Below are 25626 nucleotides of genomic sequence, written 5' to 3'. Positions count from 1 at the left end.
TCCTCCCACTGATACTAATGATGGGGTACTATTCCTTCCACTGACAACCAATGATGGGGCACTTTTGCTCCCACTGTCACCAACGATGGCACTATTTCTCCCAATGATACCAATGGTGGGTCACTATTGCTCCCACTGACACCAAGAGGCAATGATTACTGCCACCATGGCATTTTCTACTCACACTGGCCACAGACCTGCCACCCCAACATCTGAAGGATAGTAAACTGGTCCTTTGTTTAGAAAGTTTGGAGACCTCTGATTTAGTCCTTAGTGATCATAGAAAAAAAAATTAAAAGTCCTTGCTAGATTTTGTAACCTAAAACATAACATCTGATGTGGCCATAACCCTCACTTTCACATTTGGCATGACCATCTACATCCAAGAGATGCCGGCCAACAGATGGTGCAGTCAGCAACCTTCTATACTCACACATTGCACAGTCTTTAATGTCCTCCCTCTCAGGGCACTCTGCTTGTTTATGGATGGCCAGACCTGTGCCATGGCAAAATAGCATCCATGAATGCTTGTTTTACAGTTGAACCATACCATTCAAAAAAAGTGTATCTTTTTCTTAACATGGGCAGACTAAATATCGAATGGCACCTGCTTTCTTCAAGAGTTTAGGTCCACTTTAGCTCAAGTGTGATTAAACATGTCGTTAGTATACTTGTGTAAGGTTTGTCCTTTGTATCATGATCTCATGTCTCTGTACAGTCATGTTGAAGAACTTAAGTTCTGTCTTAGCAATCACTTAAGTGTCCATTGCCGTAATAATCCTTCTTAAAACAGAAGGTATTTGCATACTGCTATGCAAAAATGCCCGTGTACCGCCTGGTAGGATGGAGTCCTTCAATCACCACACATCGAGAACCTCTGGGGGTGCAAAGATACAGCCAGGGCTATACACCAGAATTAGGCACTTTTTTTTTTGTCCTGCTAACTGGTTGGTCTATTTAGTGGCTGTTGCTGAGTAATTAGAAATGCCTTGTGTGACTTCTTCCATCTCCTTTCCTGGAAAACGCTCAGCGTTCCGGTAGTAGTTATAACATTCCATACTGTATTCATCTTCTTCCTCCTCTTCTTCAGAGTCGGTGTCGTCATTGTAGAAATGGATGGTGGCCTGGACTGGGAAATTGGCCAGGACTTTCTTTCCCATGTTTTTCAGATACTCCTCTGTTTTCGATTTTGGCATGTACAGCCTTTCAAAATACAAAAAAAATGGAATTTAGAGATGTGTCTACAGTCAGCAGAGTCTAAAACTGAACTCTAGGCTGATATAAAAGAAACAAACTAAAGTGGAGGTTCACCTGAAAACTTAATTTTTAAGATTAGATTGATGTTCATTTTGTCAAGGGGAATCGGGTGTTTTTTTTTAGATCGAAGCAGTACTTACCGTTTTAGAGAGCGATCTTCTCCGCCGCTTCCGGGTATGGGCTGCAGGACTGGGCGTTCCTATTTGATTGACAGGCTTCCGACAGGCTTCCGACGGTCGCATACATCGCGTCACGATTTTCTGAAAGTAGCCCGAACGTCGGTACGCAGGCGCCGTATAGAGCCGCACCGACGTTCGGCTTCTTTCGGCTACTCGTGATGCGATGTATGCGACCGTCGGAAGCCTGTCAATCAAATAGGAACGCCCATACCCGGAAGCGGCGGAGAAGATCGCTCTCTAAAACGGTAAGTACAGCTTCGATTTAAAAAAAAAATACCCGATTCCCCTTGACAAAATGAGCATCAATCTAATCTTAAATTTTTTTTTTCGAGTGAACTCCCGCTTTAAGGCAATTCTGTATTCATGTATTGCTCATTCAGGCAGATGCTGAGACCTGACATAGACACTGTGGGGTTGATTTACCAAAGGCAAAAAGATTGTGCACTCTGCAAGTGCAAATGCTCCAGAGCTTAGTAAATGAGCAGAAGCCCTGCTGATCTCCATCATCCAATTATGTGCAAGCAAAAATGCTGTTTTTTTTTCCTTGCACGTGATTGGGTATTCTTTGCAAAGTGAAGCCTTATGCCGCATACACATGATCAGAAATTCCGACAACAAAACCGTGGATTTTTTCTCCAACTGAATTCTGGCTTAAACTTGAGTTGCATACACACGGTCACACAAAATTCTGACCGGCAAGAACGTGGTGACGTACAACACTACGATGAGCCGAGAAATATGAAGTTCAATGATTCCGAGCATGCGTAGGATTGATTCCGAGCATGCGTAGAAGTTAAAAAAATGATGTCGTTGCGACGTCATTTAGCGCAATGCACGGCGGGAAATTTAGGGACGGCGCATTCGCAGTTCATTCGGCGTGGGGACGCGCTTCATTTAAATGAAACACGCCCCCTACTCGCCGATTTGAATTACGCGCCGAGAGATACACTACGCTGCCGTAACTTACGGCGCAAATTCTTTGTGGATTCAAAGAATTAAAAAGTAAGTTACAGCGGCGTAGCGTATCTCACATACGCTGCGCCCATCTAATTGTATGCGGACCTGGCCCATTGATTTTACTCTTGTGGGTTTAGTAACACTTAGAAGAGCTGGAACCTACCGTACTGGGTGTTGAAAGCCATGTGCCACTTTGCTAGTAATATGCTGATCATCATTGTTTGCTTTAGATTCCTATAGAAAAGACAGTCAAAAAGAGAAAAAAATAAAAGTTAATCCATGAATGTTCTAAAGAGTGTAACTTTCCTCAACTAGATTCTGGTACAGTGCTAATTTCAGCATACGCCTATGGCACAGAATTTTTAGGTATGTTTTTTTTTTTTTAATCTTCAAATGTAAATATAGCGCCACACTGAATACTTACCTCTTTGGTGGATGTGGAATCCAAAGTTTTAAAATGGTTGTAAAGGTTTGTTTTTTTATTTTCTAAATAGGTTCCTTTAAGCTAGTGCATTGTTGGTTCACTTATCGATTTGCCTTCTAAATGTTTTTTTTTCTTTGTCTGAATTTCTCACTTCCTGTTTCTCCTCAGTAAGCTGTTCTGGCTGACTAACCCCCATTGATGATGGGGGCAAGCTTACTGAGGAGAAACAGGAAGTGAGAAATTCAGGCAAAGAAAAAAAACTTTTTCGAAGGGAAATCGAAGGAAAAGGTAAGTGAAACAACGCACTAGCTTAAAGCGGTGGTTCACCCTAAATAACACGTTTCTACCATAAAATCCAGCATACTATCGTGAGCTACAGTATGCCTTTATTTTATTTTTTTTGCGCCGTACTCACAGTTTAATCCCGTAGTTAAGTTTCAGACTCCCCGCGGGGAATGGGCGTTCCTATGCAGAGGGAAACATGAGTGACGGCCGGCTATGGCGCACAGACTAGGAGCTGACTGCGCAGGCGTCGTGAAGAGCCAAGTCCTATTTCGGCTATTTTCGGGAAGCGTGATGCGCCATAGCCGGCCGTCAATCATGTTCCCCTCTGCATAGGAACGCCTACTCCTCGTGGGAACTCTGAAACTTAACTACGGGATTAAACTGTGAGTACGGCGCAAAAAAATAAAATAAAGGCATACTGTAGCTCGCGCTAGTATGCTGGATGACATGGTAGAATTTTTTTTTTTTTTAGGGTGAACCCCCGCTTTAAAGGAACCCATTTAGAAAATAAAAAACGAACCTTTCCAACCTCTTTAAGCAGTCGACACTTCCAGGAGTGTCAAATGCCTGTTCCTCCTCAATATTCCCTCATGTTGCATAATGGCTGGTGGGAAGAACCACTGACCACAGTCATTACCAGTAATGGCGAAGAGCAATGCTGGAGTCCTGGCTCAGATTTCCATGGAGTTTTGTTATACCCAGATGAAAGTAGAACAGGTTCTCTTTGTATTAGTGAGCCTCTGCAGGAAAATACAGTAATCCCCCTAATATAAAAGGGGCTTTAGTGTAATTCTAGCCCTAGCTGTGTGCTTTGAGCATCTCGGTACAAAAGCCGAGAGGAGGCTTTCTCACTTAAATGACTGCGGGCTCTATAGGGAAATCCTATTGTCTGTTAATCAACTGGACATCCCTTTCCTCTGTAATGCCTGCTGGAGGCTCACACATCAAACATGGCTTGTACTCTACTTCTCTATTCACAAATACAATGGAGCCTTCATTATCCCCACTGACAACACACTCACTTTTTAAATCCGTACAATGTAGACATCAATACACCTCAGCTTTAGCAGGATTCAACTACGGTAGCCATAGGCGTTTGACAGCAGCTGGTTATGCAAACTCTTCTGTCCACTAAACCATGGTTCAGTTCACAAAAGAGACACCTTTAGTGCACCTAAATAAATGCACAGGTAGTCAGCTCACACCACAATTAACTTTATTAATTCAACCAACCGTCTTCTTTACCTAGATCAGGGGTCTCCAAACTTTCTAGGCAAAGGGCCAGTTTCAGACTTTAGGAGGCCTGGGTTGTGACCACTGAGAGTAAAAAATGCCTCAGACTTTAGAGGGGGTAAAACAATTACATAACGCCGCCCGTGGGCGATAGGAAGAGGAACAGTGTCTCATTATTGGGATTAGTGGGAAGAATAATTTCCATTGTTAGTGTCAGTGGGAGAAATGGGGCCCCATTGTTGGTATTAGTGGGAGGAATAATACCCTATCATTGTTATAAGTTGGAGGAATAGTGCCCTATCATTTGTATTCGTGGGAATAGTAGTGCCCCATTATTGGTATTAATAGGAAAAATGGTGCCCCATCATTGGTATTGGTGGGAAGAATAATCCCCATCATTGGTGTCAGTGGAAAGAATAGTGTCCCAACTATAGTGTCAGTGGGATGAATAGTGCCCCAACTATAATGTCAGTGGGATGAATAGTGCCCCAACTATAATGTCAGTGGGATGAATATTCCTCCAACTATAATGTCAATGGGATGAATAGTGCCCCAACTATAGTGTCAGTGGGATGAATAGTGCTCCATCTTTGGTGTCAGTGGGATGAATAGTGCTCCAACTATAATGTCAATGGGATGAATAGTGCCCCAACTATAGTGTCAGTGAGAAGAATAGTGCTCCATCTTTGGTGTCGGTTGAAGGAATAGTACCCCAACTATAATGTCAGTGGAAGGAATAGTGCCCCATTATTGTCAGTGGGAGGTATAGCGCCTTGTATTAGTGGGAGGAATAGTTCCCCAAGGGCCAGATAAAAACAAGCAAAGGGCCACAGTTTGGAGACCACTGCCCTAGATGGATCAACGGAGTTTGCCTGTTGACAGCTGCCCATAGATAACCCAGTCATGGCACGATCCTTCAAAAGTTTTCAGATTCCGTTAATGGGTTGCTAGTGTCTGTGTGTCCATTTTAAGGAACAGTCTGCCCCAGGGGTAATCAACCTTGGCACTCCAGCTGTGGTGGGGCTATAAATCCCATCATGCTTCTGCGAGTCATGAATGTGGCTTTCAGTCTTGCAAAGCCTTGTTGGACTTGTAGTTCCTAAACAGTTGAAGTGCTGAGGTTGATTACCCATCAAAACTTTGCAAGACTCAGACAGCCAAACCTGATATACCAGTTTGGGATAGATACAGATGGGTAGATACAACCACCAGTTAAATGTATATGTAGTCATCCCTCTCTCCCTCTCTTTCCTTCTCTTCTTCTATCACTGCTCTCTTTTTGTTTTCTCTCCTAGTCTCTACTCTCCGCAAATTTCTTTGTTATATGTGTAGCCGTATGGCGACATGGTTTATGATATTGTTATTATTGCTAGTTTGCTCTACTTGGACCTACAGCTGTAGTATTTAGCGACTGTTGGGAGGGCCCGCACAGACGTGTGGGCGTCCCTGCCCCCTCCCGGTGCGGACTTCGCGCCGGGGAGTGTCACGTGCTGGAGGAGGTGCGGGCGGAGGTTTGACGGAGGCTTGTTTGGCCCCCCTTCACCGGTGCCGGCGGGCGACAATGTGGAGGGACTATACAGTCATGTTTGATTATTGTGGGTCCATAGGGGCACTAATTTGCTTACCATGCACTACTGTAAAGTTTTCAACTGTACAAGTGGATTTTTGTTTCATACTCCATTTCTCTTGTTTGTTGTCTTGTACTTGTTTTTTCAAATAAATATAGATTTTGCAAACAAAAAAAATGTATATGTAGTCAGCTCACCCCACAATTACCTGGGGTAACTTTATTGATTCAACCGTTTTCTTCCCCTAGATGGATCAGCTTAGTTTTCCTGTTGACTGGTGCCCATAGATAACCCAGTCATGGCCTGAGCCTACCAAAATTGTCAGTTTCTGTTAATGGGTAGCTAGTGTCTCTGGGGTTGATTTACTAAAGACAAATAGACTGTGCACTCTGCAAGTGCAGTTTCTCCAGAGCTTAGTAAATGAAGCAAAGCTTCACTTTGCAAAGAATACTCAATCATGTGCAAGGAAAATTAGAAAAATTGCATTTTTGCTTGCACATGATTGGATGATGGAAGAAAGCAGAGCTTCTGCTCATTTACTAAGCTTGGGAGCAACTGCTCTTGAAGAGTGCAACTGCACTTTGCAAAGTGGACAGTATGTTGTTGCCTTAGGTAAATCAACCTCTGTGTGTCCCTTCAAGGAACAGTCTACCCCAGGGGTAATCAACCTTGGCACTCCAGATGTTGTGAAGCTATAAATCCCATCATGCTTCATGATGTGGCTGTCAGTCTTGCAAAGTCTTGTTGGACTTGTATTTCCGAACAGCTGGAGTGCTGAGGTTGATTACCCATCAAGACTTTGCAAGACTCAGACTGCCAAACCTGATATACCAGTTTGGGATAGATCCATATGGTAGATACAACCACTAGAGTCAGCCTCTGGCATCCTAAGCAGCCCATACACGGAGCAAATTTCTTTCCTGCAATCACCCAGATAACAGGGATAACTTGCCACACATTTGTGGCAGTGTTGAATTGTTAGTCTGTTAACTTGCTGCCCATATTCATTGGCAAATTGTGCACTTGCAGAGCACTTGAAGCACAAGTTCTACTTGACACTTTTCCAATGTGTAGCAAACTTGCGTGGCAAGTCTCTAGCAAGAGCAAAGTTGCAGTGGTGAGTCTACAGCAATAGCTGTGCAAGTCTACAGCATGAAAATTCAGCCACAGTGCCCCCCTGTGGTGGGATGACTATTACACAACATAACTAAACCCGAACTTGCAGCAGACTTGCAGAATGTTTGCAAAGAAAGTTGATCTGAAGTCATGCAATGCGGAGTTGCTGCAATTGTGCAACACACTTGTGATGCCTGGCAAGTCTAGCAATAGCTTAGCAAGTTATTTTCAGCTCAATTGTGATTGAGGCTTTAGATACTTTATCACGTGACCAAGAATGAACATTTAGGTGGCACAAAAGCTCATGGCACCAGTGATTGAATAATAAATTTTCGGACTTACCAGTCTTTGTTGAGTCTCTAAATCTCTATCTCTATTAGAAGACACCCAGGGCCTCCAGAGGGCAGAGCTGCGGGAAACATGAACATGAGATAATGAGAAATTACAAGTGTAAAGCAAGAGAACAGAATAAATATACAGTATATAGAAATAAGTCAAGGTGAAGTATTAAAATCATAATGATTACAGTATACTCTGTATAAAAAAAGGACACATTTAAATATGTATTTTGTTGATGTGCCATATATTGATGGAAGGATTCATTGATGGATAATTTATTATAGATATTCATTTATTAATTAAATTGATATATATATATATATATATATATATATATATATATATATATATATATATATATATATATATATATATATATATATATTTTATTTATTTATTTATTTATTATAGATATAGATATTGATATATAGTTTAGTATAGATAGTTATTATAGAGATAGATATATATAGATATTATTTATGATTGTCAATGACTGAATGATTTCATAACAGGTGGTTTCTTCATCTAAATTACCCATATAGTTTGAGATTAAAGCTGTACTCCAGGAAGACAAAAGGAACACCATTAACCACTTAAGCCCCGGACCAATATGCAGCCTAAAGACCCAAGGGGTTTTTACAGTTCGGGACTGCGTCGCTTTAACAGACAATTGCGCGGTCGTGCGACGTGGCTCCCAAACAAAATTGGCGTCCTTTTTTCCCCACAAATAGAGCTTTCTTTTGGTGGTATTTGATCACATCTGCGGTTTTTAGTTTTTGCGCTATAAACAAAAATAGAGCAACAATTTTGAAAAAAAAGCAATATTTTTTACTTTTTGCTGTAATAAATATCCCCCAAAAACATATATAAAAACATTTTTTTTCCTCAGTTTAGGCCGATACGTATTCTTCTACCTATTTTTAGTAAAAAAAATCGCAATAAGCGTTTATCGATTGGTTTGCGCAAAATTTATAGTGTTTACAAAATAGGGGATAGTTTTATTGCATTTTTATTTTTTTTTATTTTTTTACTACTAATGGCGGCGATCAGCAATTTTTTTCGTGACTGCGACATTATGGCGGACACTTCGGACAATTTTGACACATTTTTGGGACCATTGTCATTTTCACAGCAAAAAATGCATTTAAATTGCATTCTTTATTGTGAAAATGACAGTTGCAGTTTGGGAGTTAACCACAGGCGGCGCTGTAGGAGTTAGGGATCACTGTGTATGTGTTTACAACTGTTTGGGGGTGTGGCTGTAGGAATGACGTCATCGATCGTGTCTTCCCTATAAAGGGAATGACGCGATCGATGCGCCGCCATAGTGAAGGACGGGGAAGCCGTGTTTACACACGGCTCTCCTCGTTCTTCAGCTCCGGGGAGCGATCGCGACGGAGCGGCTATAAACAAATAGCCGCGCCGTGGTCCCGGATCGCTCCCCGAGCGGACCCGACCTCCGCATGTAGCGGGGGGGGTCCCGATCGGACCCCCCACCCGCTAATAGGGGAGGACGTACCCATACGCCCATGTGCCTGTACGTGCCATATTGTGGACGTATATGTACATGGGCTGGTCCTTAAGTGGTTAAGAAATCCCTTGAAAAATTAAAGGCGCACAGAACCATTTCCAAATGCGGATCGCGGCCACCCCAGAGGTGTGTAAATCAAATCCATTGAGAACCGGTCACACTCTCCTTTCATGTGAATTGGATGCGGGGTAACCCACATCCAATCCACATAAGTGTGAACCCAGCCTAAGGCAGGCCATACACGGTGAGAATTTCTTTTGCACAAAGAAATTCGCACGATTCCCCCCCATCCACACAGACAGTGTTGACAGGGGAATTAGCAAATGTTTTCTCTCTGGCGGGGGGGGGGGGGAGCCGCTAGGAGAAGACAGTGATACCCTTGAACCGTACATGGCTGGCCTAAGTACTCTACACCAGTGGTTCTCAACCCGGTCCCCAAGCACCCCCAACTGGCCATGATTTCAGGTTTTCTTTTATCTTGCACAGGTGCTTTAGTCAATAGCTTGGTATTTTGCACAGCTATTTTTTCTAAGAGAAATTCCCAAAACGTGGCCTGTTGGGGGTACTTGAGGACAGGGTTGAGAACCACTGCTCTACACTCTTGCCTTCCAAAGGAAAAGGGAGCCGCTCACCATATAAAAGCCTTTATTCCAATTTAGTTAAATTCTTCAATAAAGGCCGATACCTCCTGGTGGAGAACACGCCCTTTTACTTGTATTAGAGCTTACACATAGGGCCCGTAGTGGTGACCCTGTAAGTAATCTCTGATATGAGTGAAATGCGTTAAACTTGCTCTCTCCAGGAGGAACTGTCTTTTTTTTTGGAGAGCCTAAATACGTTGTAATAAAGGCTTTTAGAGGGTGAGCAACCTCCCTTTCCTTTGAAAGGCAAGCAAGTGAAATGGTGCCCAGAGAGTTGGATTATTATTATTATAATTATACAGGATTTATATAACACCAACAGTTTGTGCAGCGCTTTACAACATAGGGGCAGACAGTACAGTTACAATACAAATAAATACAGGAGGGATCAGAGGGCCCTGCTCTCTAGAGCTTACAATCTAGAAGGGAGGGTCAAGTGGAACAAAAAGGTAATAACTGTGGGGCATGATCAGATGGAGAAAATGAAAATACAGTTGTTAGGTGTGGGTAGGATAGGCTTCTCTGAAGAGGAGGGTTTTCAGGGATCGTCTAAAAGCTAATAGAGTAAGAGATTGTGGTAAGGAGCTCCATGGCTTGGAGAGGCTCTGGAAAAGTCCTGGAGGCGAGCATGGGAGGAGGTGATGAGGGAGCTAGAGGGCAGGAGGTCTTGAGAAGAATGAAGAGAACGATTAGGTTGGTATTTAGAGACTAGGTCAGTGATGTAGCTGGGGGCTGAGTTGTGTATGGCTTTGCAAGTAGTTGTTAGTATTTTGAATTTAATTAGTTGGGTGAATGGAAGCCAGTTGAGGGATTGAAAGAGAGGAGTAGAAGACAGAGCTATTGGTAAGGTGGATGAGTCTGGTAGCAGCATTCCTGATGGACTGAAGGGGGGGATAGACTATGTAGAGGTAAGCCAATGAGGAGGGAAACGGCTGGAGTGATCAATACATACATATAATAAACATAGATAGATAGATAGATAGATAGATAGATAGATAGATAGATAGATAGATAGATAGATAGGATATATAGTATTCAGTTTTTTGCCTTGTGCTCAGTTTTGAGCTATATTTGACCTTAATTTCTCCCCCCCCCTTTTTTTTCTTCTCCATCTCTGCCTTTGTCCATATTTTGTCCATATTTGTCTTCATTGACTTTCTATATTCCCTCTTGCTCTCTCTATAGACATAGTACATACAGCACACACGCAAATATATGCTCGTGTGATTCTATACATCTCCACTGAATAACAAGCAAAACCCTTTCAGCCTCATTAATTACTCATACTTTTTATTCTTCAGCCACCGGTCACATTGTTACATACCTAAGAAGTTTGTTCTTACTTTACACAGCTCTTAACTGAAGTTTCTCATTGAACAGCCCCAACTGTCCGTACAACAACTCCCTATAAAGTAAATACATCTAGAAGGCTGTATTATGAAGCCGTGTAAGAAGTGGAATATTAACCAGCTTTTATCTAACAGGTTTCAGGTCCAGTTCTTTACAATCCCGACATCAAAGACCTGGCAGGAAACACCTTCAGGGTGCAACAATGACAGCTATAATCCCATAATTAACAGGTCGGGGAGAGAAGGCAAAGACGGGTCTATTAAATTTCAGGCAAAGTGTCGAGCTAAATTCCCTTAAAGGGCCACTATGCATAAAATAAAAAGTTGGCTTATATAAAAATGGATTTTAATGCCATTGTTGGATAGTCATATACACATTCTTGGTTTAAAGGGGTTGAAATGATATATATATATATATATATATATATATATAATTTTAAATAACAAACATGTCATACTTACCTCCACTTTGCACAGAGTGGCCCCGATCATCATCTTCTGGGGTCCCTCGGCGGCTGTCTCGGCTCCTCCCCGCAAGAGCTAACCCCCTTCTTGGGAAGTGCTCTGCCAAGGGAGTTAGCTTGCGGGCGCGCTCCCGTGATACAGCCGGCTGCTATAGCTGCCGACTCTATCACTCCGGCTGCACCCCCAGTGCGCCGTGTCATTGATTGGATTGACAGCAGCAGGAGCCAATGGTTACGCTGCTATCAAAAATTGGGGGGAGCCCAAGAGTGCAAGGTGTTTTTTCACAAAGCTTTACAACCCCTTTAAGGCTCCGTTCGCACCGGATGCCGGGGGATCGGGTCTGATTTCAGCCCGAATTTTGGGCTAAATTCTGACCAAAAACAGACCAAAAGACGCTTAGGGCTTGTGTGCAAATTTGCACCGGAGCCGCATCGGAGATATGTGAACCGGCTCCATAGAGAGCCATTCACACTCTTCTGTGAACTCTCCTGAGAATTGGATGCAGTGAACATTGTGTTAGAATTTTTACTTCCTCTTTCAGCAGTGGGAGTGGAGTCTGGGCTTACACTGTGTGACAGCTGATTGGAGGAAAGGCCCACACCTCCACTCCACATAGGCAGAGGATTGAAGATACTTACAAAGCTGTGCTGTGAATAGACATGCTCTCTGCTAATCCATGTCCATACCCAAAGGCAGCAGCCCAGGCCCCCAAAAAGGGCTCACATCTCCTTCCAGGTGTAGTGGGGCAAAAAGCATCAGAAGAGAACTCTTCCATCCTACCACTACCATCTCCTAGTCATCGACTTACAACCGACTGAGTAAGCCCAGCGCGATCTCCCAACCCTACAGATCCTAATTTATTATGGCTGTGACTAACTATGGGGATTACTACAGCAACAACAGATAACAAGCCAAGTACTGCTGTTCACTATCACTGTGCATGCATGCCTTTGATGTTTAAATGATTTACTGTAATTATCACTTTGACTGTCAGGCAGGCATGTGCTTTAACTACAATGTGCAGAGACTGACAAATACTGGAACACAGGCAGCCTAGGGCGAGATAGCGGTCAGAACAGAGAACTTGTTAGTCTATGAGCGTTCTGATATCTCCAGGTAAACTGACTAGTCTGGGGTGGCCTAGGTGATCACAGTAGTTTTAATTTTAAAGCTTTATTCCAGTTATGGCTTCTTATACATAGTTAAAGCTTAGACCGATGTAAGTATGTATGTGCCATACCTGTGAGATCAGTGTGGAAGCTGGAAATCACTGGCTACTGCAGTGATCTCCACTAACTTTTGGGTCCCATACAGAGTGGTTGCTTTGCTGCATTGTATTTTACAGGAGGTCACGTGCTCTGAACGGGCGCCTTTCAGGGAACAATAAATGCAAAGCATTCTCTGATTGGACGGGGTTGAGAGGCAACGTGCGGCCACCATAGGATTGATCTCGATTAGATTTGATCAAATTGAGTCAGTGAGAAAGAACAGCATAGTACAGATGGTTTTGGATCAATCAGCAGCACTGAAATACTTTGCTTATGGATATGATCATAATTCGATTGATCAGGTTTTGAAATAAAATTTTGGAAACAGTGATGTCATAGGCATGCGCAGGGGGTGTGCCTGGGCACACCCCAATCACCCTGTGTGGCGCTGATTCCCCCTGCTGATATCTCACCAAATCCCCTCAAAGGGGATCATAAAAAAAAAAAACAATTGTAAAAAATACAATAATAAACTATTTGAAAATTAATACAAAATTAAAAAAAAAAAAAAAAAATCTCAAAATCTTAAAAAATCCACTGCTCTACTGACACCAACCTCTGCCCTACTGACACATCCACTGCCCTACTGTTTTTTACATTTATTTATAAGAGTGTGTGTGATACACTTCTGTTGTAGCGTATTTGTATTGTCCAAAATCTATAATAAAAATAGTTTGTTTAAAAAACAAAAAACATTTGTGTGTGTATATGTATATATATATATATATATATATATATATATATATATATATATATATATATATATATATATATATATATATGTATGCACAGTTTAACCTCTATTTTCAGGGTGCAGTTTTTGTGCTTTTTGCATTCTGCACATTTACAGGCCGTTTAACATGGTTTCCAATGGAACACGTTCTGTAGTGCAAATCTGCAAAATGCAAAAAGCACAACAAATACTAGGTGTGAATCCAGCCTTAATCTGACCAATGTGCAATTTGGTCAAAATTATCAAATCTGCAGACGCTTACAAAGCCCATAACGACTTCCCTTCCGACCGATTAATGGCAGCTGCGCACCGCTTAAAAAAAAGGGTGCGATTTATTTTTCGATCAAACTCATAAATATTATTATTACTATTTTAAAGGATTTATATAGCACCAATAGTTTGCAAATCGCTTTATGCCGCGTACACACAACCGTTTTTAATGTCATGGAAAAAAATTATGTTTTTCTCAACGTGATTCTTGTCAAGCCTGCCTTGCCTACACACGATCGTGATGAAAAAACGCTCGAGCAAAGCGCGGTGACGTACAACACGTACGACGGCACTATAAAGGGGAAGTTTCATTTGAATGGCGCCACCCTTTGGGCTGATTATGTAAATTTCCCTTCTCATAACTTGCATGTTTTTTTCCCTGTCGTTAAAGCGTACACACGATCGTTTTTCACGACGAGAAAAACGACGACGTGAAAACGACGGGAAAAAATAGAGCAGGTTCTAAATTTTTAATGCCCATTTTTCTCGTCGAGAAAAATGCACTGGAGCCTACACACGACTTTAAAAAATTGCATTTTTCTCATCATGAAAAACGGTCGTGTGTACGCGGCATTACATTATAAAAGGGAGACAGTACATTTACAATACAATTCATTACAATAGGGTTGGGTAGATGCTATTCCTGGGAGATTACACTCTAATATCAAATAGGAAACTTTGCTGAGATCATCCAACATCTAAAATAGTTTTAGAATCCTGCCATTGCAGGGTTGCCAACCTGCATCAGCATTTTTTACTGGCAAAACATGGAAAATTTACTGGCGCAGCACATTTTTTACTGGCAAAACATGGAAGATTTTCTGCCGCAGCACATTTTTTACTGACAAAACATGGAAGATTTACTGGCGGAGCACATTTTTTACTGACAAAACATGGAAGATTTACTGGCGCAGCACATTTTTTACTGACAAAACATGGAAGATTTACTGCTGCAGCACATTTTTTACTGGCAACCTGAGAAATTACAGGACTCCTATTGAAAACTAAGAGCCGTTTCACACTGGGGTGACTCGTCAGGCGACTCGGCCGCCTGACAAGTCCCGTCCCATTCTAGTCAATAGAACTGTTCTAATAGGAGCGACGCAAGTCGCCTCCGACTTAGGCCGCGTACACACGGTCGGTCAAAACCGATGGAAACGGACTGGAGGACCGTTTCATCGGTCCAAACCGATGGTGTGTGGGCCCCATCGGTCAGTTATCAAAAATTTTAGAACTTGCTTTAAAATTGAACCGATGGACGCCTAACCGATAGGTCAAAACCCACGGTTAGTATGCAAAAGCATCGGTTAAAAACCCGCACATGCTCAGAATCAAGTCGACACATGCTTGGAAGCATTGAACTTCATTTTTTCTCAGCACGTCGTTGTGTTTTACGTCACCGTGTTGGACTCTATCGTTTTTTTTTTTTTTGTGTTTCAACTTTTTATTGAAACATTTTTCAGTACATAGTGATACAAGGACAGGATCATCAACGACATGCACATAGTCAAATCCATTGCATACATAAGAATACGGACAGTACTGATAGGTAAGCTGTAGTTTAAAACAAAGAGCATAACGACCATTAGTAATCTCATCTAAGCATGAGTATTAGCTGATATCGCATGTCTAAACTGTGCGACAATACAATAGGGTCCAAGGCATGAGCCTATAACTAATGGGAACCCTAGGAACCACGAGGGCGGCCCCTACCCTCGCACACCCCCAACGGGAGCTTTGACTCGATCGTTTTTTTAACTGAAGGTGTGTAGGCACATCAGACCTCAGTCAGCGTCATCGGTTAACCTTTGGACCGTTCTCATCGGATGGACCGACCGTGTGTACGCGGCCTCAGAAAAAGGTTCCTGTACGGCTTCGGGGGGCGACTTGCATTGACTTCTATACAGTAGTCATTTTGCAAGTCGCCTCTGAAGTCGTCTTCAGGACGCCTTGCCGAGTCGCCCCCGAAGTCATGCCGCCCCAGTGTGAACCGGCTCTTACAGTATAAACATGATATCTAAACACTAACAATACCTATAACCAGGGCTTTTTTTCAGGGGGAACTTGGGGGAACTCAGTTCCACCACCTCTGGCTCAGACCCTTTGGTGCATGCTCACCACAATCACTTGTAAACACATAAGTCCGGTTTCTGTGTGTACGAGTGACAGCTCTGCACTCTGTGTGTAACCCCCCTGAACTCTGCACTCTGTATGTAATGCAATCCTGGTATTTAATGCCCCTTTAAGACCCTTCTACGGTTTGTAAAATCTGAACGGGGTCGTGGTTGAGTTCCTGCACCTATTTTCTGAGAAAAAAAGCTCTGCCTATAACAAAGTCATTTGCTAGATTTACACTTAAAAAGGCAACACAGCATGAAATTATCAGCCCTTGATATTCACTGGCAGTTGTAAATAATAAATAAATGTTTTACAAACTGTCAGTAAATTTACTGGCGGTTGGCAACCCTGTGCCATTGTGTGCTGGGCTCTGCTCTACACACAGGTATACATTGCAGGAACTGTCTCTGGTATAAGAGCACTGATATTTCCATCCAGGTGAATTTGTGGGCTGCAGATATAATCAATCCATTGCATTAGTCGCTTACCTTTCTGCTTGACCGCGGTGCACTGCGCCGGCGCTGCTGTTGGAACACATGTGAGCCAGGGTGGCCTTCAGTATATAGTGTGTAGAATCCATAGTGAGAGCGGTGTGTCTGCTAGGTCAGCTTGCTGAGCACTGTGTGCTCCATGGAGCTCCCTGCTCCTTTATCTCACCGGCTCCCAGCTCTCACCTAAGGTAAACAAGTACTCAGGTAAAGGGGGAGGGGCCTTCCTTCAGGGCTGCGTAGAAAGTGCACACTTACAGCAGACCCCTAAAAGGAGGAGAGGCAGCTGTCATTAGCTGATACATCACACTTTGTCACTAAATCAACACAGCCCTGCATCGGTGACCGCGCTGTAAAAGCACCGCACTACATACACAAAAAAAACGTTATAAAAAGACCCCGGCATCACTTTACTAAGGCCAGGTTCACATCTATCCACGTCCGCTTTTATCAATTTTTTTTTGTGATTTTTTTCAAAAGTGCGTTTTCATTCATTTTTATTTGAAATCGCAGGACCTGAAAATGCGCAGAAAATCAGGCATTCCTAGGTCCAGATCCACAGAGAATTAGATGGGCGCAGCGTATCAGAGATACTTTTCGCCGCCCTACGTTACCTGGCGGATCTTCGAATCCTCAAAGAATTTGTGCCTTAAGTTACGGCGGCGTAGTGTATTTCTGGCGGCGGATTTCAAATTGGGCGGGTAGGGGGCGTGTTTCATTCGACGCGTCCCCGCGCCGAATGAACTGCGCATGCGCCGTCCCGAAATTTCCCGCCGTGCATTGCGCTAAATGACGTCGCTAGGACGTAATTTTTTTAACTTAGACGTGAGTTACGTCCATCCCGATTTACGGACGACTTACGCAAAAAAAAAAAATTCAAATTTCGACGCGGGAACGACGGCCATACTTAACATGGCAAATCTAACTATACGCCGCAAAATACCAGCTTTAACTATACGCCGGAAAAAGCCGACTAGAGACGACGTAAGAGAATGCGACGGCCGCGCGTACATTCGTGGATCGACGGAAATAGCTAATTTGCATACCCAAAGCGGAAAACGACGAGAACTCCACCCGGCGGACGCCAAAGTATTGCATCTACGATCCGAAGGCGTACGCCTGTCGGATCGAACCCAGATGCCGTTGTATCTTGGTTTGAGGATTCAAACTAAAGATACGATGCGGGTAATTTGAAAGTACGCCGGCGTATCAGTAGATACGCCGGCGTACTCGCTCTGAGGATCTGGCCCCTAATTTTTACCAACGCTGTGCAATGCAGCACACAGATAGGGACAGCCTCGTTGGGTTCAGTGTATTTTGATGGCACATGCAATTTTGTGCATTCCAAAGTGCACATAAAAAAATAGCAAAAGGTATAAACCCAGCCTCAGGACTCCTTTCGCCTCTGTTCTTAGTAGAGCACACGCATCCAATTGCCTACATTTTTGTGGTTTTAACCACTCCAGCCCCAGAGGATTTGGCTGCCCAATGACCGACGATTTGGCTGCCCAATGACCGGGCCATTTGTTGCGTTTTGGCACTGCATCGCATTAACTGTCAATTGCGCGGTCGTGCGACGTGGCACCCAAACAAAATTGACGTCCTTTTTTTCCCCACAAATAGAGCTTTCTTTTGGTGGTATTTGATCACCTCTGCGTTTTTTTTTTTTTTTTGCGCTATAAACAAAAATAGAGCAACAATTTTAAAAAAAGGGATATTTTTTACTTTCTACTATAATAAATATCCCCCAAAAATATCTATAAAAAACAATTTTTTTCCTCAGTTTAGGCCGATACGTATTTTTCTACATATTATTGGTAAAAAAAAAAAAAATCGCAATAAGCGTATATTGATTGGTTTTCACAAAAATTATAGGGCCAGATCCACAGTGAGAGTACGCCGGCGTATCTACTGATACGCCGGCGTACTTTCAAATTTCCCGCGTCGTATCTTTAGTTTGAATCCTCAAACCAAGATACGACGGCATCTGGCTTTGATCCAACAGGCATACGGCTTCGTACGCCTTCGGATCGTAGGTGCAATACTTCGACGTCCGCTGGGTGGAGTTTGCGTCGTTTTCCGCGTCGGGTATGCAAATTAGCTATTTCCGACGATCCACGAACGTACGCGCGGCCGTCGCATTCTCTTACCTTGTCTCTAGTCGGCTTTTTCCGGCGTTTAATTAATGCTGGTATTTTGCGGCGTATAGATAGACTTGCCATGTTAAGTATGGCCGTCGTTCCCGCGTCTAAATTTGAATTTTTAATTTTTTTTGCGTAAGTTGTCCGTGAATTGGGATGGACGTAAGTCACCTCATTTCGCGCAATGCACGGCGGGAAATTTAGAAACGGAGCATGCGCAGTTCATTCGGCGCGGGGACGCGCTTCATTTACATGAAACACGCCCCCTAATCGCCGATTTGAATTCCGCCGCCAGAAATACACTACGCCGCCATAACTTACGGCACAAAATCTTTGAGGATTTGAAAGAACGCCAGGTAAGGTACGGCGGCGTAGCGTATCTCTGATACGCTGTGCGGGTGCAGATCTATGTGGATCTGCCCCATAGTGTCTACAAAATAGGGGATAGATTTATGGCATTTTTATTAATATTTTTTTTTTTACTAGTAATGGTGGCAATCTGCGATTTTTATCGTGACTGCGACATTATGGCGGACACATCAGACACTTTTGATGCTATTTTAGGATCATTGTGATTTATACTTTTGACATTTTCACAGCGATCAGTGCTATAAAAATACACTGATTACTGTGTAAATGACACTGGCAGTGAATGGGTTAACCACTAGGGGGTGAGGAAGGGGTTAAGTGTGTCCTAGGGAGTGATTCTAACTGTGGAGGGCTGGGCTACGAGTGACACAACACTGATCACTGCTCCCGATGACAGGGAGCAGTAGATCAGTGTCCTCCTGTCACTAGGCAGAACAGTGAAATGCCTTGTTTACATAGGCATCTCCCCGTTCTGCCGCTCCGTGAGAAGATCACGGGCACCCGGTGGACATTGAATCCGCACACGCGCCCACCTGTAAGGGAAAATTCAAAGGGACGTACAGGTACGTCCCTTTGCGAAGCTGTGCCATTCTGTCAACGTATATATACATGCGGCGGTCGAAAAGTAGTTAACATCCCATTATTTCAATGAGCTGCCAAACGCATGGTAACTCACAAAAAAAAAAATTCTTTCTATTATAGAGGGTATACTGTATCCAGGGGTGTCAAACTCAATTACATTGTGGACCGCATCAGCATTATGGTTGTCCTCAAAGGAAAGGGCCGGTTATATCTGTAAGACTATATAAATTTATGCAGGGTTTTTTTTCTCGTAGAATGGGTGCAGGATCCCAACCACGCCCCCCCCCCCCCACGAACCACATCGAACTATGGTTGTGGCCAAATTGCACGGTGGGAGGATCTTAACTAGGGTAATAAATACCAGGAGTGCGTTATGTGCCGAATTCAGGAATTCACTACATACAGACTGAAGATTCCAGGGATGCGCTACACACAGAGTTCAGTGTTGAGGAGTGTGCTACATACAGAGTGCAGGGTTTAGGGTTTGCTATGCACAGTGTGCAGTAATTAGCTCTCTTTCACTGGCTGTTCACATCTCACTTCCACCCCTCCCCCCTGGGTGCGAGGGCCACATGAAATGACCTGGAGGGCCAGATTTGGCCCATGGACCTTGAGTTTGACACATGTGGTATATACACTATATTAAACCTTGTGGACAGCCTTCCCACAAGGTTGAAGCTGTTATAGCTGCAAAAGGAAGGGCCAACTCAATACTGAACCCTACGGACTAAGACTGAGATGCCATTAAATTTCATGTGCATGTAAAGCCAGGCGTCCCAATACTTTTGGTAATATAGTGTACATTGTGGTGAAACCCTACTGTACATATATTTTATTTCACCACCTGTTTAAAGTGGAGGTTCCCCCTAAAAAAAAATGTCTAACAATACATTCAGAAGACTGATTACACATGCGGGTAGGCTTTTTTTTTTTTTTTTTGTACATACCTCGATATCGCCGTTTCATCCCTCGGCTTCCGGGTATGATTCTTGTGGGGCTGGGCGTTCCTAGTTGATTGACGTTCCTCCGACCGACGCATACTTGACGTCACAACTTTCCGAAAGAAGCCGAACGTCGCTGCGCAGGCGCTGTATAGAGCCGACTCTATACGGCGCCTGCGCAATGACGTTCGGCTTCTGTCGGAAAGTCGTGACGCGCAGTATGCGCCGGTCGGAGGAATGTCAATCAACTAGGTCCAGCAAGAATCATACCCGGAAGCCGAGGGATGAAACGGCGATAACGAGGTATGTACGAAAAAAATAAAATAAACCCCAGCATACCCGCAGTGTAATCAGGCTTCTGAATGTATTGTTAGAAGTTTTTTTTAGGAACCTCCACTTTAAGTCAAACATAGCTACTGTAGGGCTGGAAGTCTACATGTACAGTGCCTTAAAAAAATATTCATACCCCTTGAAATTGTCCACATTTTGTCATGTTACAACCAACCAACGTAAATGTAAATTATTGGGATTTTATGTGATAGACCAACACAAAGGCAAATCCATTTTGCACTACAAGTGCAAAGTGCACTTGAAATTGCACTTGGAAGTGCAATCGCTGTAGATCCGAGTGGGACATGCAAGGAAGATAAAAAAAAGCATTTTAGCTTGCACATGATTGGATGATAATATCAGCAGAGCTTCCCCTCATTTCAGATCTACCCCTCAGATTTACAGAGACTGCACTTCCAAGTGCACTTTCAGTGCAGTTTGCACTTGTAGTGCAAAGTGGATTTCCCTTTTGTAAATAACCCCCAAAGTGTCACATAATTGTGAAGTATAAGGAAAACGATAAATGGTTTTCAATTTTTTTTTACAAAGAAAATATCTGAAAAGTGTGGTGTCCATTTGTCAATACTTTGTAGAACCTCCTTTCTCTGCAATTACAGCTGCAAGTCTTTTTAGGGATGTCTCTACCAGCTTTGCACCTCTAGAGAGTAACATTTTGCCCATTCTTCTCTGCAAAATAACTCAAACTCTGTCAGATTGGATGATCAGTTGGATTTAGATCTGGATTGTGACTGGGCCTTTCTAACACACAAATATGCTTTGATCTAAACCATTCCATTGTAGCTCTGGCTGTATGTTTAGGGTCGTTGTCCTGCTGGAAGGTGAACTTCTAAGATTGCCTGTATTTGGCTCCATCCATCTTTAGATCAACTCTGACCAGCTTCCCTGTCCCCGCTGAAGAAAATCATTCCCATAACATGATGCTGCCACCACCATGTTTCACGGTGGGGATTGTGTGTGCCTTTCTAACACACAAATATGCTTTGATCTTTGATTTTGTCCTGCTGGAAGGTGAACTTCTAAGATTGCCTGTATTTGGCTCCATCCATCTTTAGATCAACTCTGACCAGCTTCCCTGTCCCCGCTGAAGAAAATCATTCCCATAACATGATGCTGCCACCACCATGTTTCACGGTGGGGATTGTGTGTTCCGTGTGATGTGCAGTGTTAGTTTTCCACCACACATAGCGATTTGCTTTTAGGCCAAAAAGTTCAATTTTGGTCTTATCTGACCAGAGCACCTTCTTCCATATGTTTGCTGTGTCCCCCACATGACTTCTCGTAAACTGCAAACGGGACTACTTGTGGCTTTCCTTCAACAATGTTTTTCTTCTTGCAACTCTTCCATAAAGACCAGATTTGTGGAGTGCATGACTAATAAGCCTCGTACACACGACCAAGTTTCTCGGCAAAAACCAGCAAGAAACTTGCTGGGAGATATTTTTTTGCCGAGGAAACCGGTCGTGTGTACATTTTCGTTGAGGAAACTGTCAAGAAACTCGACAAGCCAAAAAGTGAGCATGTTCTCTATTTCCTTGACGGGAATGGAGAAACTTGGCTTGTCGAGTTTCTCGACGGCTTCACAAGGAACTTGAAGAGCAAAACGATGTGTTACGCCCGTCGAGTTTCTCGGTCGTGTGTACGAGGCCTTAGTCGTCCTGTGGACAGATCCTCCCACCTGAGCTGTGGATCTCTGCAGCTCCTCCAGAGTTACCATGGGCCGCTTGGCTGCTTCTCTGATTAATGCTCTCCTTGCCCGGCCGGTCAATTTAGATGGACGGTCATGTCTTGGTAGGTTTGCAGTTGTGCCATTCTCTTTCCATTTTCGGATGATGGATTGAACAGAGCTCTGTGAGATGTTCAAAGCTTGGGATATTTTTTTATAACCTAACCCTGCGTTAAACTTCTCCACAACTTTAACCCTGACCTGTCTGGTGTGTTCCTTGGCCTTCATGAAACTGTTTGTTCACTAATGCTACGTTTCCACTGAGCGGATCGGTTCGGTACGGTTCGGTACGGTACGCTATTTTGGGTGTTTCCATTATGAAAGCGTGCCATAAAACCGAACCGTACCGCACCATTCAGGGTCCTGCTTCTCATGTGGGTCCATAGAAAATGGAACGGTACGGTTAGGGCGGAGCTACTGGCGTCACACAGTACTTTCCACTGATTGGTGGTCAGAAAACATCAATGCTGACGTCAAAGCAAAGCGCCAAACAATCACCACGTCGCCTTATTAGTCCATATAAAGGAGAAGGATGCCAGCAAACAACAGCAGGGTCTGGTTATCTGAGGAACTATCTACGTTCTTAGCAATCATCGGCGATGGCGTTATTCAGAGTGAGCTTGATGGATCAGTGAGAAATGAAAAGGTCTATAAAGATATTTCTCAGCGGATGGCAGCCGAGGGATTTGAACGGACGTCGGGCCAGTGTAGGGCAAAGCTTAAAAAGCTTAAAGCACAATATAAAAAAATTAAGGACGCCAACAGCCGTAGTGGAAACTGTCCAACTGCTTGGAGGTGGTACGACGCCATGGACGCCATTTACGGTCATCGGCCAGCAAACCAAGGCAGGGAGGGAGGTCTGGACTCTGCAACTGTAATTCTCGAATCTATTGTAGACCCCTTTGGTAAGTTTTTTTTTTTTAAAAACTTTGCATAGGATATCGCTCTGCTTACCATTTAAAATATAATATCTAACCATATGTTTATTTTCAGAAACAGTTGATGGACTCTCCACTGATGCATCAAACTTATCAGAAGATGGACCTTCAATGTCTTTCAGCAGCAACAGCAGCAGTATTTCCTCAAGCCAACCACAGAGTAGCCAACCACAGAGTAGCCAACCACAGAGTAGCCAACTACAGAGTACTCCCAATGCACCAAGGCACAATGGTAAGACATGATGATAATAAAGTAATTTTTAACTGCATTTTCTTAAACTAAAACAGCAGTGGGGCAGATGTGCAGGAGGTACAGTGTTGGAATAGATAAGAAGGGGGAGATCAGCTGTGGGGGAGATGTGCAGGAGGTACAGTGTTGGAATAGATAAGAAGGGGGAGATCAGCTGTGGGGGAGATGTGCATGAGGTACAGTGGTGGAAGAGATGAGAAGGGGGGGACCAGCTGTGGGGGAGATGTGCAGGAGGTACAGTGGTTGAATAGATGAGGAGGGGGAGATCAGCTGTGGGGGAGATGTGTATGAGGTACAGTGGTGGAAGAGATGAGAAGGGGGGGATTAGCAGGAGGTACAGTGGTAGAAGAGATGAGAAGGGGGTTCAGCAGTGGGCAGATGAGCAGTGCTGTGTATTGGTGTAGCAGATGAGCGGGGGGAACAGAGGTGTGGCAGTGAATCAGTGTGGTACAGTCTAGTGGGGCAGATGAGAAAGGAGCTTACAGTATTGGTTTGGCAGATGTTACCAAAAGCAATATTTAGGTCTTTTGTATATTACAGGTGAAAGGAGAAGGTTCCAGTTGGATCTGCGCACAGTTATGGAGGATATGCGGGCAGCAGACGAAAGGCAGCTGGAAAGAATGGATAACCTTTCTGAGAGGCGGTTTCAAGCACTACGTCAGGATGCACAGGAAGCTATGCGCCAGGAGGCAGAAATTGCCCGGCAGCAGATGGAGCAGTTGGCTACCTTCAACCAGGCCTTCCTCGGTGTCCTTGGTCAGCTTGTTCAAGTGATTGGAGCCAATCGTCAACCCAGGTCACCACCCAGACATTAGTGCCTTTCATGCAGCACAGGACCTGTACCCATGTTTACGTTTAAAAATAAAGTGGGTTTTAAAGGTTAGATTTTTTTTTTAATAGGCTCCTTTGAGCCATCAGCGATCACACAAGATTGGACACATTTGCTCCTTGCTGCACATGGCTTTCTTTGTGCTGCTGCTCTGATTCCCTTCTGCCTCCTTTGCGTTATCACCCCCCCTTGGACGGTGGAGCCTGGATTTCAACAAAGGGCACCCCCGATCGCTTAATTTCTTCTCATTTTTGCATTGTAGATGTAATTGCGAATATACTTGGCATTTTTGGTTTACCTTTTCCTTTAATTTCCTTTTTAGATGTTTTTTTTCTTGGTCTGAATTTCTCACTTCCTGTTCCTTCTCAGTAAACCTGACAACATCATCTGAGCTGTGTTTAGTCAGTCAGCACAGCTTATTGAACAGCTTACTAAGGAGGAACAGGAAGTGAGAAATTCAGACCAAGAAAAAAAAAAAAAAACATTTATTGGTAGTGAAATTGAAGAAAAAAACTACAATGCAATAGCTTAGGGATATGCAATTAGTGGATATCCAACTGTTTCAGAACTACGATTCCCATGTGGCATAGCAAGACTCTGACAGTCACAAGCATGACACCCAGAGGCAAAAGCATGATGGGACTTGTAGTTCTGCAAAACAGCTGGATTTCCGCTAATTGCGTATCCCTGCACTAGCTTAATAAAAAAACAAACCTTTACAAGCTCTTTATTGTAAACAATGTTTCTACATTTTTTTTTCTTGGTCTGAATTTCTCACTTCCTGTTCCTTCTCAGTAAACCTGACAACATCATCTGAGCTGTGTTTAGTCAGTCAGCACAGCTTATTGAACAGCTTACTAAGGAGGAACAGGAAGTGAGAAATTCAGACCAAGAAAAAAAAAAAAAAACATTTATTGGTAGTGAAATTGAAGAAAAAAACTACAATGCAATAGCTTAGGGATATGCAATTAGTGGATATCCAACTGTTTCAGAACTACGATTCCCATGTGGCATAGCAAGACTCTGACAGTCACAAGCATGACACCCAGAGGCAAAAGCATGATGGGACTTGTAGTTCTGCAAAACAGCTGGATTTCCGCTAATTGCGTATCCCTGCACTAGCTTAATAAAAAAACAAACCTTTACAAGCTCTTTATTGTAAACAATGTTTCTACATTATCAAAATTTTGCTTTTACAAAATATGTATGAAGATGATTTTTTTTGTGGAATAAAAAACAAGAACGACTTCTCTGAGTATGTCTGATTTTATTTAGCATTTA

The 25626-nt window shown here is 43.3% G+C and overlaps 1 protein-coding gene across 1 annotated transcript; it reads right to left on the bottom strand.

Moving 5' to 3' along the window:
• Nucleotides 1–306: 306 nt before the first annotated feature.
• RIPPLY3 (ripply transcriptional repressor 3) lies at nt 307–16414 on the bottom strand. Its single transcript, XM_040338962.1, has 4 exons — nt 16222–16414; nt 7362–7428; nt 2557–2627; nt 307–1203 (listed from the first exon to the last, which is right to left on the bottom strand). Exons 1-4 carry the CDS (start codon nt 16311–16313, stop codon nt 954–956), a joined length of 480 nt encoding a protein of 159 aa, XP_040194896.1. The 5' UTR covers nt 16314–16414; the 3' UTR covers nt 307–953.
• Between the last annotated feature and the right edge of the window lie 9212 nt (nt 16415–25626).

The sequence above is a fragment of the Rana temporaria genome, chromosome 2, assembly GCF_905171775.1.
Source record: "Rana temporaria chromosome 2, aRanTem1.1, whole genome shotgun sequence".
Lineage (NCBI taxonomy): Eukaryota > Metazoa > Chordata > Amphibia > Anura > Ranidae > Rana > Rana temporaria.
This window is presented reverse-complemented; position numbering and strand designations above follow the sequence as displayed.

What these genes read in the sequence shown, in the direction of transcription:
- RIPPLY3 (XM_040338962.1), bottom strand. Translation starts at nt 16,313, where the DNA reads ATGGATTCTACACACTATATACTGAAGGCCACCCTGGCTCACATGTGT. An exon ending in TAGAGACTCAACAAAGACTG is followed by an intron (nt 2,628 to 7,361) that starts GTAAGTCCGAAA and finishes TCTTTTCTATAG; the next exon opens with GAATCTAAAGCAAACAATGA. An exon ending in GGCTTTCAACACCCAGTACG is followed by an intron (nt 1,204 to 2,556) that starts GTAGGTTCCAGC and finishes GTATTTTGAAAG; the next exon opens with GCTGTACATGCCAAAATCGA.